This window comes from Anopheles darlingi, chromosome 2 (assembly GCF_943734745.1).
Source record: "Anopheles darlingi chromosome 2, idAnoDarlMG_H_01, whole genome shotgun sequence".
Taxonomy (NCBI): Eukaryota; Metazoa; Arthropoda; class Insecta; order Diptera; family Culicidae; genus Anopheles; species Anopheles darlingi.
In genome coordinates, this window is record NC_064874.1 from 43,654,403 (window position 1) to 43,671,487 (window position 17,085).

The 17,085-nt window shown below is 48.3% G+C and overlaps 1 protein-coding gene across 6 annotated transcripts in view; it reads right to left on the reverse strand.

Annotated features, from left to right (window-relative positions):
• Window positions 1–16,501, reverse strand: part of LOC125949227 (afadin) — a 130,492-nt gene extending 113,991 nt beyond the window's left edge. For 2 of the 6 annotated variants that reach the window (XR_007468655.1, XM_049676037.1), the window contains exons 1-2: window positions 13,875–14,117; window positions 1–456 (exon numbers count right to left, since the gene is read on the reverse strand). The exon at window positions 1–456 is cut by the window's left edge and continues 6 nt beyond it. Coding sequence is in view for 5 of the 6 variants with exons in the window: in XM_049676037.1 (XP_049531994.1) it covers window positions 1–102 (102 nt within the window). In the remaining variant the exon portion in view is untranslated. Of the gene's footprint in view, window positions 457–13,467; window positions 14,119–16,044 lie in introns of those variants that run through there. The other 4 variants (XM_049676040.1, XM_049676038.1, XM_049676039.1 and 1 more) reach the window with 4 other exon arrangements.
• Window positions 16,502–17,085: the final 584 nt, after the last annotated feature.

Here is a 17,085-nt window from a genome sequence, read left to right on the forward strand (position 1 = left end):
TGGTTCCGAGAGGGCGAAAATATCCAGCCGGACCGTGTTCCACTGCTGAATGACGGAACGCAGCGTTTCACGGTCAAACATCCGTTTCTCGTTTAGCGACATTTTTTGTTGACGTACGCGTTCTTTTCTAGAGCTTTAGATGTTTCCGTCACTCCGCACCGCGTTGAGCACTCACGGTTTAAGCGGTTGATGGTTCCTGGAACACTCTCCTGGTACTTCCGGGACCAAATCCCACCAACCAACAGCGAAAAGACCCGCGGAATGTTGCGAATGGAATGTGGTTGCGGGACGGGAATGCACGGTGAGTTAATTGGGTTCTTTTCCACTGTGAGGTTGGCACGGTTCCCTGGCACGGTGCTATGAAGATTGACGCACACCTACACGCCCAACACTCGGCTAATCGAACTAACAGTCGAGTCGTTGTTCTGCTAGCGAGCCGCCGTGCTGTGCGAATATCTGTAGAAGAAGTGAAGAGGAAATTCAAGAATGTGAGAGCGTGGCTTGAGCGTACTGAAGCTGAAGCTTTAAATCAAAACCGTGAGAGAGGTATCGCAAGAAAAGAAACGTGGAAAAAAGGGCAACAGAATTATGAACGTTCAACATGTGGTAATTGCTTTTATTGAGATCAATTAGTATTACGGTGAAGTCAATGTCATGCGACGCAATGAGCAAACGGTCCTCAGAAGTCTTGAAGTTGTTCAACCGAATTGAAAGTACCGTGTTATCGAGTTTTTTGCTTTAGAGAGCACCCGATGTCCCACCGGTCTTCTGCTCTTTGTCGTCACCAAATTGACATTTTGTGCGGTGAAATGGTGAACGATAGCTCTGCTGATTGGTCGTAAAGTACGACTTGTCGCAAGTGGCAGAAAGCAAGGAAGGGACGATTGGTGGAAGATGGAGTGGAGACGAATATAGGGCGACATTTTTAGGACACCATTTACCGCTGGTACAGACAGAGCGGCGGTGCTAACGAACGCGAGGAAATTGTTCGCGGTTTGTGAGATGCGGTCTCTCCGGCCAGCAAGCATAAGCTCGCTCATGCGTGGAAGAGTAAGCGCTAACCACAATTATGCTTGCGTTCTGATTCATTTCTTCATTCGCACACTTTTTACGATCTGCAGCTGCCATTGACAGCATTCGTGGTATTCCATCGACCATTGTTTACGCCCTGCGATGAGATATGTTCAAGGTACACGAGCGAACAAGGTCAGGAATGGGCATAAAGTGCATGAATGGACATCAAAGAGATAACTCCCCGACAGTTCTTTCCGCAAATTGTCACAACGGCCATTGCAGGTTAGAGAAAATGGTAATAAAAGTAATACAAAGCATACAAACACATTTCAAGTATTAATAAACGGGTGTTTGAATAATGCGATCCAACACCATTTAATTTTGTCGGAAAAACATTTATCAAAAAAAAAAATTTAGTCGACTCACATAAAGAGATTCGAAAAAGCAGAGCATAAGAAGATTATTCATGAATATCAAACCTTGAGAAAGCGTATGCTCTACAATGTAGCAGCCTTCATGTAGCATTGTGGGCTTGAAGAGAGTTATTATTGCTTACTCAAACTGCACCGGAAAAACGTGGAAATGGAGGTATTTTATGGCAATGCTTAATCTCTGCTACCGTCGCCATTGCGCTGGCCCATTGTGAACTGGTGCACTAAACAATTGTACCATAAAGTGCACCATGCTCATTCCATTTTGATTTATTGCTTAGCCCATGGGCAACAGTGCGCCAAAGCGTTCCACAACGCAATATGGTCATTGCTTCGCGAGAGACAGTGCTGCTGGTCAGCACTGGGAACAAGGCGGTGGTGGGTTATCGTCTCAGTTGCTGCTGCTTCTCATTCATACAGCCCCGGACGCGCTTAGTGAGTCATAAGAAGCGAATCATTTACGCCATTTCACAAACATCCATTGCAAACATGAAGCGCAACAGGTGTGTGTGTGTGTGTGCATCCATCGGATGCAGCTGCATTCACGTTACGCATCATTACTTGCACCAAATGGAACCACCATCACACAGCTTTCTGTTATTTTCTGGTGGAACTATGCCATACGAAGGAAAACTGTCCCTCCCGGGTTCAAATGGTTAAATAGCGTTCCACGTTCCAAGACAATGGCCACAGGTGCGCGCACCGGGTGATCTCCCTCTTCCACAAATGCTTAACGATTCTAGGCAGACTTGCTTATGCTTTCACGAATGGCTATACTCCGACGGAACCGACCTGGAAGATGGACGTGCCTTTCGCGGGAACTGTAAACAATTGACAAATAAAATATTATAACGAGTGTAGCCTCATTCGCGCGAGCAAAACCGGACCCCGAACCGCCGGTGCGATCACCGATCACGAGGCTGATTGGTTGGAGGAGTGCTGCCTGATGACAAAAACGTGCAAGAATTCCGAACACATGAGCCAGCGGCGACGGCTGTTTTGAGTCAAGCAAAACTGGCCACCTCGCGTACCCTGAATTTCAATGACTCAACAACTGGCAAGAAGAATGTAGAATACATTCTACGACGAACGCACACCCCCGGTGCGGCTCTAATGATCGAAAAGAAAGCGTCTGCCGTTGTTACAAGAAGACACTTTTTAAGGTGTGTGTAAAGGTGGCTTCAACCTAAATCATTCTAGCATTCTTTCGCCCTACTCCCCGACATTGAACGTGTCATATATACACCTTGTTTCTGACAGGACTAGAGGGGGCTTGGGATCCGGTAGACGAATGGATGGACACACGGTAGAACAGGGCACGAAAAACGTGCCAGAATTTCATTAGCTAATTAATCCAATTAATGAATTTCCCGGTAAGTCCTTCGGCTGTTTACGGTGGGCCGCGTGTGATTCGTTTCGATACCAACAAGGCGGGCGAATAAACAATCCCGGTAGCTAGGGGCACATTAAACACAACTTAAAGACCCTGGATTGCTCTGACATATCGTTGTTATCTATAGATAAAATAGGAGGCTTCAGCGGAAAAACACATTTCAACCAAACAATCACGCCATTATCATGTATCCGATAACTCATCGATATAGGTCTCGATACGCATACTAAACATGAGGTTAGCGATTAGGAGGTGGTTTTGTTTATTTGATCGATATCGGTCGCTGTCGCTGCCGCTTATCGGCGCCTGTTGTAAAACAACCCCGAGAGAACGCACAGACGCCACGCAAATTTATTAGCTTTCCACATTAACAAACCACGCGGTAGCCACACAGCGTAACCACCAAACAGCAATAAGAGGAGACACACAAAGCATAATAAGACCATAAATTCAGTGGCTCGGTGTTGTATATAGCATAGCGAAGGTTCGCTGGCGAAGGAATGTAAATTTGATCGATAGAATCCATGTCTTAGCGGTCGTCAACATAGTTGCACGTCGACCGGAGAGAAGCCCAACCAGACATTCTTTACACGTTTTGTGGCTCCCTCCAGGGTTCGGGGGGTCAGCGCTGGCAGCCGTACGCACTGTTTGTTGGCGTATGTTCGTCGTTAGCGATGGTTCTACGCTGTAGCCGGGGCATCAAACATCATATCGAATTGATTGAAAATCATAAGAAGTCATATCTCGACACTAAAGTATTAACAACGGACATATACTCGAATATTTCACTCCCAACTGGACTTTATCAATGAGCGAGGCGCTAAAAACCGCAAGTTTCATTGGGAAACATTCGAGCGTGTCGCGGCGCAGCGGCGGACACGAATGGCCACTAAGCGACAAGTGTGGGAATTTCAAGCTTGACTGCATCGCAGCAGAACCCCTTCGAGGGAAAAGCATGTGCGTGAGAGTCCCGAAAACATCACTTCCTTCCTGCAGCTCTTGCGCATTATCTGGTTCGTATTTCCGTAAAAAAAGGGGGGGAAATGTGCTCCGCCTGGTTATTGGTAGCGACGACCAGCGACTCAGAACCCTTTTATAGGTAAGGTCTGCCCGTTCTGTGCGCGCTTTGCTGCTGGCAGTGCTGGGGTGGCACTTTGTGTGGTTAGCCATCCGTGCCATTTCCCAGGTAAGGCTGGCTGCTAATAGAACGGTTTCTGTTATGACAAACCTTGCAGTTAGAATCATATTTGTTGGGTCGTCGTCTTTGAGAGATGTTCGAACCCTGTAATCATAAGGTATAACCGGGCGAAGTAGCAAAAAACCCATCGATTAAATGGAACGTAAATCATCTGCCGGAAGAAAATGATCGAAAATCATTGACATGGACTCGTTGTTTAAAAAAAGCAATTAAAAAGAAGTTAATCTAAAACTAATTAAAGGATGTAACCAGGTTATCCATATTGTTTATTATTTATTGCAACATAATTATTGCAACAGCTTTGATGATATTTGATGACACTGTTTACCACAGATGGTATTTTGTTTTTTTTTTTTATATTCAATGCTTATTATTGTCAGTGAACTTTATTGAAGTGCTTTTCGTTGTGCCACCAACTATCAAAATGCACCATCGATTTATAATTATACAGATGCCTTTTTGCGTTAAATTCCCTTATCTAATAACTTTTTAGAACGAAAATGAGGTACACCTTGCAAAGGCCATAACATGAAGCGAAGCACATACGAAGCCATAACAAGCCAGAGTTTGTCCTGTCTAGCTATCAGTGCAACTAACGTTGCAGCGGATGGCCATCACCACGTTCAAACTATCAATGTCTTGCCAAAATAATACAATTAAGCAGTTCATACTATTACCATAATCAACTCTAATTGAATCAAGTGCAGGATGGCAGCAAGTAGCGAAAACGGGACGCCATTCCTCTCCGTCTCCGTGACACACGTCCAGCTGTCAAGCGCATCCCTTTTTCCCCAAGACACTACGCCAAAGATCAAGAACACTATTCCCTCTCTGGTCGAGAACGGCGGCGGTCGTTGCTGCAGCATGAATCACAAATTTATCTCTTCCGCTACTTTGAATCACTCGAATGCAATCAGTGCAATCAGCTTATTAAGAACGGCGATAGTTTGATTGACCGCAACAAGTCGCTGCCATTCGCAGTTCTGCCACCGTCGTCGTGGTGTGGTCCTCATGCTACCGAGTGCCTAGATACCAGGAAGATATATAGTTGCTAGCAGATGCCATATTGAATGAATCAATCGTTCCAAAGGGCCAAAGGGGATAAGCTCATGGAGCGCGATAAGGACGCGGAATTGCAACAATGATACATCCCCCTTGATGCTTCGCCCTTCCGCAATAAGGGAAAACTCGAGGGCTTCCGGTTGTTTGGTCGTTATAACGAAGCGCCCATTGTTTCAAGCCTATCGTTTTCAAGTGGATTCGTCATAAGGATTTGCCTAGGGTATCTGATTTATTATCGTGAGTCTATAGACAATGTTCAGCGCAAAAGCATAACATTTGCAATTATACGCTCTGCATATTGATTGAAACATCCTACAGCCTCAAGCAGGTAGTTAGAAAACTAATTCCATTCTAGGCAACATCAACGCATTTATCGGCTACCATGGTTACTCTTACCGGAAATCCTTATCTATTTGATAGTAGAAGTTTAAGATGTTTTACATGAAAAGTACACATCTCAAGAAACCCCATTAGATAGCATTACTCTGTGCAACGTAGAGCAAGTTTCCCGTTGCAAGAAAACAACCTTCAACGTATCGCTAATGATCCCTGTGCGTATATCAACAACGCTAATGGATAGCAGCGCCGGAGACAAAACGTCGTAACGACTGTCTGGAGAGCAATAGCCGATTTACATCAGCCGACGAGCAGACGGGATTTAGCATACCTGTCGTCTGGGCAGCAAGAAACCATTTACAAAGTGACGCCTGTTTACGGTCTCTTCAAGCATTGAATACCATACCATTCCATACCCTACCCTCGGCGACAAGGGCTATAGATATGCACCTGAGCATCTTGAGCACAGGGCGGGATATGGCTTCCATTTCGCTAGTGTTAAAATCTGCGAACAATTAAAGAGAAACAAAACAGCACACTTCGAACCCAGGAACACTAAAGCTTGGTTCCGGAGGCGTTCTGTGTCTTCTGGCCCAGAAAGGCAGACAGAACAATTCTTCTCCGCCCAGCCGCCGCCCTGAATGATATACAACGGGAAATTAGCCGCTTCCACCACGCCGATCACACGGCTAGGCACGTCGGTGCCATGAACCGTGACGCCTGATACTGTCTATGTAGAATGCCCGGGCGAGAATGACCAGAGGATAGAACGACGCGCCACGACGTGGAACCACATCAAAGACCAGAGACCACGACAGGGACCGAGAATCGACCAATTGCAGCAGTGTTGTTCACGACCACGACTCGAGGCCAAGATATCCTAGCCGCTTTAGGCAGAGACCAGAGAGTAAACAATTCCAGCGCAGTCATCTCATTAGAGTATGGAGCGGAATGAACTTAAAATAAACAAATATAACTCCATCCTCGCTGCAATGTCGATACCGTTGATCCCGTGATTACCGAGTGCCGGAGCACTGCAACTTTCAGAACACAGTCCATTTTGTTTAATTTCAAATCCATCCGTTCTCCACCACCCACAGCTCTTCACATGACCTAGTTGGAATCGAAATACCGAATGACAATGCGCATTTTTTAACTTGGCCATAGCAATCGAACCACATCGTCTTTTGCTTCAATGCACTTCCACCGTCACCGAAGCCAGTCCGCGATTGTTTTTCTGGGCGTCGGTCTTGGGCCCACACCCCCCGCAGATCGCGGAACTCCATCCGGACCGGATGCAATCATCGGCAATCGGTGCATCGGTTGCTGTTGCCCTCTAGGCAGGGCAATTGCTGCGCTACGACGTAGTAAAGGCGCTTTGCATCCATTTCCGGAAACGGGTTTGGGCGGTTCCAGTGCCCTAGGGTGGGGGGTTTTTACGACTTATGCTCTGATTCTTCTCCATCTTCAGCGCACCCTCCGAGAGGGGATCGTCAATGGCGAAAAGGTATTTACTGACTGACTATTTGGATGACTGTCTTCAGCTTCAGTTCTAGACGATGCACTCCTCCACTGCAGGGCGTGTCAGTCAGCATAGCACTCGGCACGGCGTGCTTGCATCAAGGCGTGCACATGGCCATGCATAGCCGTGCGTGTTTGTAGACAAAACACCGAAATGAGGTTTGGCGGGGTGAACCGTTTTTTCCGTCCGATTGCAACGAGAAGGAGTCTTGAGAGTTCCGGGAGCTGCAGATCGGAAGGTGTTGAGATGTTTTTTTTTTCTCTCCAGCTAGAGCACTAGAGTGAAGCTGCTCTGGCGTATTCTTAGAACTCGATCGGTGGCCACAGGCCCACGGCTCTTTGGTTTGTCTATGCTTAGCCGGGTAAATTGAAGAAACACCTTTTAGACACTCCGTAGCACAACTTCCGCGTTTTCATTCGTTCGTCATCGGAAAAGACGGAACTTGCCGTGGTAGAGGAGCATCGGAAAGACCCTTTTATGTTAAACCTCCTGTCCGAGTTTGCTTTCCATCCAGCCTAATGCCAATCATTCTGGAACAAAGCAACAAATCTGCAAAATCTGCATTACAGACAAGACACATCGGCTTTTCTTGCTTCGTTGTTTGTCGTTCTGGTCTGGCCACATCTTGTAACACTAATTTGGTGAGTACGCGCCGTGCGTGTTTGTACCCCGAAGGGGTGCTGCTGCTGCTGCTGCATCCATCCGGATCGCGGCCACGCTGCGCTGCATCATTCGATTTCAATACCCCACCCCACGCCGTAAGGGCATTTGCATTTGGCCATGGCAAATGCGGCAGCAATTCGCGAGCGCAATTTTGCCGGGCAAAAAGGGGTGAAGCGACGAAACCGGTTCAAGACTCCATGATGGCCAGCCAGCTGGGCGGTCGTGGCCTCTGAGCGCGACACTTACGCGCGAATAGAACGAGTCTCTCGGAAGGAGGAAGGAGCAAAAAAAAACAAAACGAAGAATAAAGGAGGCCAAAGGTTGGGTGTCGTATCTTCACAAGAAACAAGGCGCGTCTTGGCGTATTTCGGCGGCCAAAGGGTGCTGCTGTCCCCTATACGGTCATAATGTACACCCCGAGGAGTTGCAAGTACGGACGACGGTGTGTGGAGACAAACTTTACCGCGCGATCCGCGCGTCCACCACGGACATTATGGGCAGAGAGGCAATTTCGTTTATGCATGGTTCGTTATGGTGCCGTTCGGGGCAGAGGACACAACAACCCTGTCGCAACAGAACGAGAGGAAGAGAAATGGAGGGAGCTTTTTTCTCAGACAAGCAATACACCGAAAATGGTGCCACGAACATCATGACGCACGTTGTTTGCCTTCATTCCATCCTCATCAGTGGTGTTACCGGACAACTACATCTCCGCTATTATCTAAGGGAAACTATCGAGAAGAAGAGCCCAAAAAAGGGGCGCACCCCTACATACGAAATATCTCTCTATCTCTGGGCTGAGCTAGCTGGGAACGTCTGCTTTATCTTTATCAACGGTAACCGGTCAACGGTCTGACGACATGTTTGTAAACGTTGTTTACACCTGGCGGGAGTGCCACGTTTTGATTGCGTTAAATACGCCGACTTTTTAGTGTAAGATGCGGCCAGTCATTAGAGTTCGTCATCGAAGCCACCATCAAGCGCTTTGGTTAACATATTAGGCTGTCGGTAACACATCTCCCGTCTCCGGTCCAAGTGAAAGTCAACGTCAACAGCAATGCGCCGTAGAAAGATGTTTGGCAATGCGCTGCTTTGGCTGCTGCTATCCCATCGCGGTTTGACCGGAAATAGGGACCCCCTCGGATAGTCGAAAGTTCATCAAACGACACAACACTTATTCGGAGAAATTTTTACTCCAACCGACAATGAACGGTGCCGCGTCGCGTTGACCAAACATAACAGCAGTCCGACGGAGCATCTTCCGGCGGAAGATTCATTCCAGTTCACCTGCGTGTCGTCGTCGTCGTCGAATCGATTTCCCGATTCGCCGAGTGCGCGAGTTCGTGATGCGTGCGTTCATCGCCTTCCCGGCAGGCAATCATCGGAAAAGGGAAAGTGAAATGCCAACGCTACACGACAAACATGCCCACAAGCCTCCTTCCCCTTCCCCTCGGGGGGTGTCCTCCACACGTTGTGTCGTTGTCTGCTTCCGTCACTGTCACCATCGCCATGTGATCGCCGGACGGAGGAATGGAGGGGGGGATCGATTTCAAATGACAAGAAAATATGATACGAAATGTCCGCGTGGAGACCAGGGTCCACCCGGCGATGGGAAAGGAGGGGTAGGTGCATGGCAGGCGACGACATCAACCCCCGCTCATCTTTCTTTCACCACCAACATCACCACAGTCGGAAAATCAATCATAGCGCCTTCGGCCTTGCAAACAAAGCCAACCGTTGGGTGGTCGGTCGTCCGTCCGTCCGGTAAATATGGTTCCGAAAACCGTGAGCGCCCACACACACACACACACACACACAATGCGGTACGGTGGTGGCTCGGAATTGAAATATTCAATTTTCTCCACTTTCAGCCAGCCAGCCAGCCATCCAGTCTCATCAGTCCATTCTTACGTAAATAATGTCCGGCCGGTGCTATCCGGTAAAAGGGCACGCACCGTGGAAGAAAAGGGTCCTTTCGCGGGGCCGGAAATCAATGCTAGGAAAAGATGCCACTGCCCTAGTGGTTTCGTGTTCATCCGAGGGTGGTGGTGTCGAGAACGAAGAAAATGAGACGAAAGACACACTTAATATTACAATTTTCGGTTTCCAAGAACTGGGGCGAGCTGGTGAGCGATCGCGCGATGTTTTCCATTATCACCTGCTGCTGTCAACCGCCTTCTGACCGGTACTACAGGCGGCAGGTACACGCGCTTATCGCTGACTTACCGCCTCATTGCCGCCGCCCAAAGGGAAGACCATCATGTCCAACCATCTTCGTTCGTTCGTTCGTTCGTTCGTTCGTGTGGCGAAACGATGGCATCAAACGAAATAAAAAGGGACACAAGAGCATCGCGCGATGACATGGGGCAATGACATGGTGTTCCGCCAAGCGTATCGGTCGGTTCACCACCACCACCATCCCCATCCCGGGACCCCCGAAAGTAATCGACAAACGACAATGTGTGGAGAGCTCATAATTGCGGGGACCATAAATAGAATGGACTGTCGCGGATCTTGTGAGATAGGACACTTGTGCATCATCATCAACAACATCATCGCCATAAGACAGGACGCAGGAAAATGAAATTATGTTTTACCAGACCCGGCAGAAGCGTCACAAGGAGAGCAAATAGAACATTGCAAGGCATTTCCGAATGAAAAAGTTCCCTCCCCGCCCATGGAGCTCTGTTGTGTGTCTATTAACGGTTTGATAAACTTTCACTTCCGCCAGAAAAGGCTTCGCACATTATTATCGAACGTGCAGCAACGTGTGACCTGACCTTGGCGGTATGATCGATATGCACGCGCACACCCCTAGACACCAGGTGCCCTACCGGTAACTGCATTCCACAAGCGGCATAATAGCGGCATAATACCAAACAACAACAACAACATGGGCATGGTGGCCATAAGAGGCATAGGCGCATGGCATAATAATTAAAAGCGAATAATGTATCGATTACCTGCCGGTACCTGCTTGTTGTTGGTAAAAGCGCTCGGCTCGCTTCATTAATTGTTCGCTGTGTCCGTTGTTTTATTTTTGAACGGATAATTGAATTTGGTAAACTGATAATGGAGATTGGTTGGTCGATTGCATCGGTGTGGTCTCAGTGAATGCATTGCGCTTCTATTGATGAAACACCCAAATACGGTGGTGTAAATATCAAATTAAAAGCTAGGAGTTTACATTATGAAACGAGCTAAAGGGACGGGTGTCTCATAAAAAATGTATATTTTTTGTTATTACAGTGCCAATTGAATTGTTCATTGAAATGTAGCTCTCAGACATAAAAGACCTGCTAATGTGAACTAATACCGATAATAATGGTCCTTATTCAAATGCCCAATGACTGATAAAGTTGGATGATGGCATTTGATAAGTTTTTCCTTGAATAAACATAAACATAACCGCTAGAAATTCTCTTGCCGTGATTCTTGCGCGCAGTACACTTGAAACTATCGCCTTTGCGCACATTTTACTGAATATAAATATTTTATCAACACAACGTTTTACACATCATTTTGTAGATACTAGTTTCACGCATCCACAAACAGACATATGTTGCTAGTTGGACAAAATAATGGCCATGACAAATGCGATTTTAATAGGAAATTCAATGCGTTTAAATTCCACCAGGAAGTCTATTGGAATCTCTTTTCAATTTGTCAATCAAGATTGTAGTTTCCATCAAGTTCATCATCAATTTTTTAAACCCCCAATCAGCTGCAGTTATAAGAACATAGAAGGAAAAGATAAAATACTATTATTGGAAAAAACAGTATCAAAAATAGTATTATTTGTTTTTTTTTTTAATGGGACACTATGAACAAACCCTTGTATGACATTTTGAAAGAGCAAATGGCACCTCCACTTGAGGGATGCCACAAGGAAAAGAGTGAATTAACATTATTTTTCTCGCAGAGCGTTACTGCAGGACAGGTTTACTGCTTCGCCCGTGGCCAGAGAGCCCCGGAAACTGTTGCAACGGTATTATCTATATTTGAAAAACATAAATGAAGCCTTCCTTCCTTTTACGCGCTCTCTCTCTCCCTCTCCTGTGCTCTCTTCCTCGCATGCATTATCACGCCGAGTGACGCCGGTAATAAGGTGCTCATTGCAGCGGATATCCTCTCGTGGTGGTGCAGCAGCTCGTATTGCAGCAGCTGCAAACCCTTTACCCTATTCCCTCTGTCCTTCCGTTCCTCCTCTCACTGACCAGCACCATCGTACGCTCTTGCACCTTCGTTCGACGTCAGGTGAGTGCATCAGAGGCAAGTGTGTTTCAGTGCTCTACATTCAGGGATCGGTCGCCGTGGTAATATGGAAGCGGACAGGAACTTCCGGTGCCGGTGGCACACCACATCAACCTCGCTATGGCACCCGCCCCTAGCGCTTATCGTCTAGGAATTCCTCTCAATGCCAGAGGGGGGCGTAGCTAGATACTCGCGGTTAGCCTGTTATACGATTGCTATCTGTATGTGGTGCAAGCTTTGTGCTGCTATCTTATCACCACATTCTAACGACCGGTGGTTTTGAAGCACTTTTGTACTTATCATAATCGTTGTTTGTTTGTTGTCGTTTTTTGTGTGTGCGATGCAGCAGGTTCGCTCGATAAGTCGCACGACCGCCACCGTTCTGCTTTAATCCAATTAACGAATCACACATGCGCAACAGCTCAAACAGCTATTCGTGGATTCGTCTGTCCATTTCCATGCACTTCGCTATGCTACTACGATAATGCAGCGAACGGAGGGCATGAGTCACCGAGGATGATGTTGAATGGTGCCAACGACGGCCAACGTACTGCAATTAGCGCGACAGACCAAACGCGTACCGGGGGGGAGTTGAATGGATTCGCAACATTTTTTTATGCGCTTGTACCCCTCCTGTGCATGTATTGGTGACACTGACCACGATCTCCGCGGACCGTTGGAACGCACGGCGGACAACCCTCCCTCGACGATGACGTATCTCTCTCGCTCGCGGCGATTTTGCACTGTCTTGTGTGTGTTTGTGTCTGTGTGTGTGTTTCGTCGTGGTGGTCTGTCCACCGAATTCCATCACCGACGACGACGACGACACAGATTTGCAGATCCGCGGCGCACGCAACGTAATCCCGTGGGGATCGCTATAGCCTTGCTGTTGGTGTGCGTTGACGACGACGACGACGACGCTAATTCCCCCTTGCTACGTTTGCAACGAATTTTTGGCAACGATCACTACGTCACTGTGTTTCTTTTGGACCCTCGTCTTGTGCCTCGTTCGCGAACAAGGCCTTTGCGGAACACACCGGACCAGACACACGCACACTATTCCACCAACTCTTTCTACTTTTTCTTTCGCGTCTTCTCCGGGTGCTGCTGGTGACCACACACCGCCCCTGGCCTGGCCTGGCCTGCCCTGGCTGGCTGTTTGATGTTTTCACAATGCTTTTCCTTTCATCGTGGCCTCACTTTATAGTTGGAGTGTTAACTGCCATTTCTTAAATTTTACAACTCTCGCGACTATCCCCATACACTACTGCACTGTTCCGCGCGCGCCTGATATTTGCACATCTCCATCGTGGGGGGTTGAAATGAGTTTTGTCTAATCTCGGACCAAGGAGTTGCGGGAGAGCGCCCGTGTACCATCTTTCTTCGCTAGATCCCTCCTTCTTCATTTTCTTTTCCTCGTCGTCGTCGTATAACGCATACACTTTACACACCACGACGATTCGAATGACCGGTTTCGATCCCTACTACACCCGATGATCTCGCTGGTACCTCCCCCGGATCGCGAAAACGTGCACTCCACCCAACGAAAGTAACAAATGAAACACGAGAGACAAAAAGAAACCTTGAAACACACCTTTACGACGAGTCGTACAGGCGTCACAACGGGGACCTTCTTCTTTAACCGCGACGGGTACACGGGCCGCCAGGTTGTAAAATCTTCCTCGACAATTTTTTCCAACAAAAACTGGTAAAGAAACTTAGAGAAAAGTTTTTCTCGTCGCCTGCTTTACCATTTTATATACGATTTACGGGACGGATTGCTGGTTTGAAGGATATAAAACACATATACGCACACACACGCACACAAACACGAGATCCTTTTCGATCGCAAAACGCTGAAAAAAACGGCACTTGGACCAGGGTGACAGGTAGAGCAGCGACGACGGCGGCGGTGGCGGTGGCGCTGGTTGTGCCTCTCACTCTGTCACACGGCGATCTCTGGGCGAGCCTTTCCCTGCACACCTCAGCCATTTTACGAACCTTTGGTTTCACGCGGGGTGCGTCACCACCTTCTGGCAACGACGATGGCGACGGCGACGACGACGACGACGAGGAACGGTTTTTGAAGCGTTGCACTGCTGATCTTCGTGAAGTGTTCCGCACATTCACGCACGCACTGACACGGTTTCACAATTCACATTCACGCACGCACGGCGATCTTCATTGACGACGACGATGACGACGACGAGAAATACGACGGCAACGGGGTACGCGCCATGCCGCGGCGACAGTTGAAACAAAAATGAGTTCCACGAATCGGGACCACGGGACGCACACCGACTCAACGCGCGACTCTGGGACTCTAGTGTGTGCGTGGCACACCCGTAAGCCGTTCTCTCCTCTACCCTTGTGTGTGCGCGCACCATAGCAACCAAACAAGGGGAGGGGAACAGGTCGCCTATAACGCAATACTTTTCGCCTCTGCTTGCTTGCTTGCTTGCTTGCAAGCGGCTCGCGCGCACGCACAACAAAGAACCCGCTCACACCAATACCACCAAGCGGGCGTGCACACGGCACATTCCAAACGGTATTAAATCCACGGGCTCAGCATAAAACATGCGTCTTCCTTCTCGTTCTGACCTGCGGGGACTGCGGTGTTCACCCTCCTCGCCCCGTTGTCCACGACCGGGGCCCCCATTCCATTCGCATCTTCTCTGTCTCTTGTGGTTTTTAAAAAGACAACCTACAACGACGACGACGACGACGGCGACGGCGACGACGGCGGCGCGAGTAAATTGCGCAGCGCGTTTTGCTTCCATCTCCTTTTCGCGCGACCGCTTTCTCTCGCACGGACTGTTGCTGGATCTGCGCGCCCCACACACCAGGCAGCATCTGCTGCTGCTGCTCTTTGCATTTCTTCACTCGCCGTTTTTCACCGTTCCAGCGAACGGAGCTGGCGGGGTTCCGGTTGACTGCAGCAAGTGCAAGAAGGGCGAGCAGGGGAGCAGGCTCTTGCTCTTATCCCCCTCGTCCCCGCTTGTCCGTCCACAGTCGCAGTGCCAAAGATAGCGAGCAAGAAGGGGATGCAAAAGGTTGTTGTACTGCCAATATTCTGCTGGACCCCTGGGTTCCTTGGGGGGGAGAGTGGGTGCGGGGATCGGACCCGCTTGCTCGGTTGTAGGAAGAACACTTCTTCGGATTCCTCTTCGGTCTCCGCTAATGTTGCTGCTCTTTTCGCAACATCATTCACGCTGCCGCTAGGTGCGTGCAGCGACGATCGTGCAGGTGAGGGAGCGGTGGGGAAAAGGTGGGGGAAAAGAGGGCTTTTGGAGGCCGCGTGTATAGTGTGGTGCAGCTGAAGCTGGACCCACTAGACCTAGACGGGCGAAGCTTCTTTAATGTGCAGACGAGTGATAATCACAGACCGCTAACAAGCCTAATGCCACGCATTAGCGAGCGGCACAAAATGCTGGAGTTTTTTTTTACATACGAGATGAGTGTCCCTAAGCGAATTGCCCGAGCCTGAGATTGTGTTGATGCAAATAGTGTCCAAAATACGGCAGCGATGGAACGGAATGTGCAGTAAACCGGACTTGACGAACCGCTTTAGCCGTAGTATTTGTAGGATCACTCCTAGCGTGCCCTTGACAGCGACAGACGACAGGAGCCCTGACACATCAATTGATTATACGAAACGCATAAAACGCGTTTTTGTCAAGGCGACGCGATATGTCGACGTGAGTATAGGAATCGAAAAACCTGTCGAGAGGGGACGCACACACAGCTGCGCGGGTCACAGGGTCCCGTGGCTTGCATAAGCGACCGATCGGGCATCGGTAGCAGGTGAGCATTTTATGCTCTGTTTTGGGAGGGAATCATCATCTGTTCTTGCGCAAAGTTTAAACAGTACGATTGTAGATGAAATTGACCTCGTTTGATACGACATACTAGCAGGCGATGATTGTGTTCTACGATCGAAAGGTTGGTTAGTTTTAAGTTTCGTTTAATCCACAAATTTCCCGCCAAATGCTCTCGATAAAAGTGGATGCAACAAATGAATCAACACACTAGGAAACAGAACCACATTGTTACAATCAGCAAATCACGTCCAACACGCCTCTGTCCTTCAAAATGAGCGATCACTCAAAGACTCCAATGCCCGCGAGAACACGAAGCTCGTGTTGATGGGATCATCTGTGTACCCTCTTACCTGCTGCAAACGGTTCAACTGAAGCCCCCGGTGGTGCGGAAGGGGGTTCACAGGAATGTTAATGAAAATTCAGTCTCGAGTACTGACGACAATCTTCAATCATTCGATCGTTCACGATCGCGCGTTATGCCGGGGCTGCCGCAACGATGATGACCTTCGATGCAGCTAATCCTTCCCCTTCGCTGTTGTTGTTATTGATGATCGCTACTCGCGGAGAGATCTTCTTTCGCTTCCCCTCAGTTTTCGGTGTGATCTTTTTTAGCCCAACATTTTGATCACTTGCTGCACTTTATCACTCACGCCTGTACATGAATTTCAGATAATCCTTTTCACTGCAACACCGGGGGTTAAATATGCTATTAAAACCCACTGAACAAGAACAGAAACTACGATCGCACGATCTTTGGTTTAAAACTCGATTTAACGCGTCCGAGCACTCAGGATTCGATAAACAATCTCCCCGCGTTCCACGGCGTAAAGTCTGCGGCACACTGAATGCGTTACTAGCGTTAGCCTTCTGCCTTAGCCGTGTTTCTTGCTCTTCTCTTCTTTCTCGTTCGGCCATCTGTTCGAGCACCGCCCAAGAAACCAAATTGAGTGTCTTTGCTCGAAACGGAAGATCGTATGACCCACAGCCATCCACAGCATCGGAACGGATCGTACGAGCCTTTCATATTCTCCTTATGAGCCTTCCCACATGCAGGTAAGCGGAAGACCTTGACGCTAATCAATTTTACCTGATGCACCGCATCTGTTGATTCAAGGAAACAACCGGTAACATAATTCCTACGTCAAGCAAGATTGCACGATGCACATACATAAAAGATATACTTTTTGCTCAATTACATAAGTACATTTAGCTGGCATTATGCCTCTACTTTTACCTTCAGTTCATTTAACGGAGACAGACAGATGACCGTCAAAGCAGAATGCCTGGTTTTGTCAATTAATTGACAATCGATGTTGAAAAACAATTGTTTTAAGCTCATGGAAGAGAGTTTTTCCCAACGCTACATAAACGCCTGGATGTAGGCAAGCTTG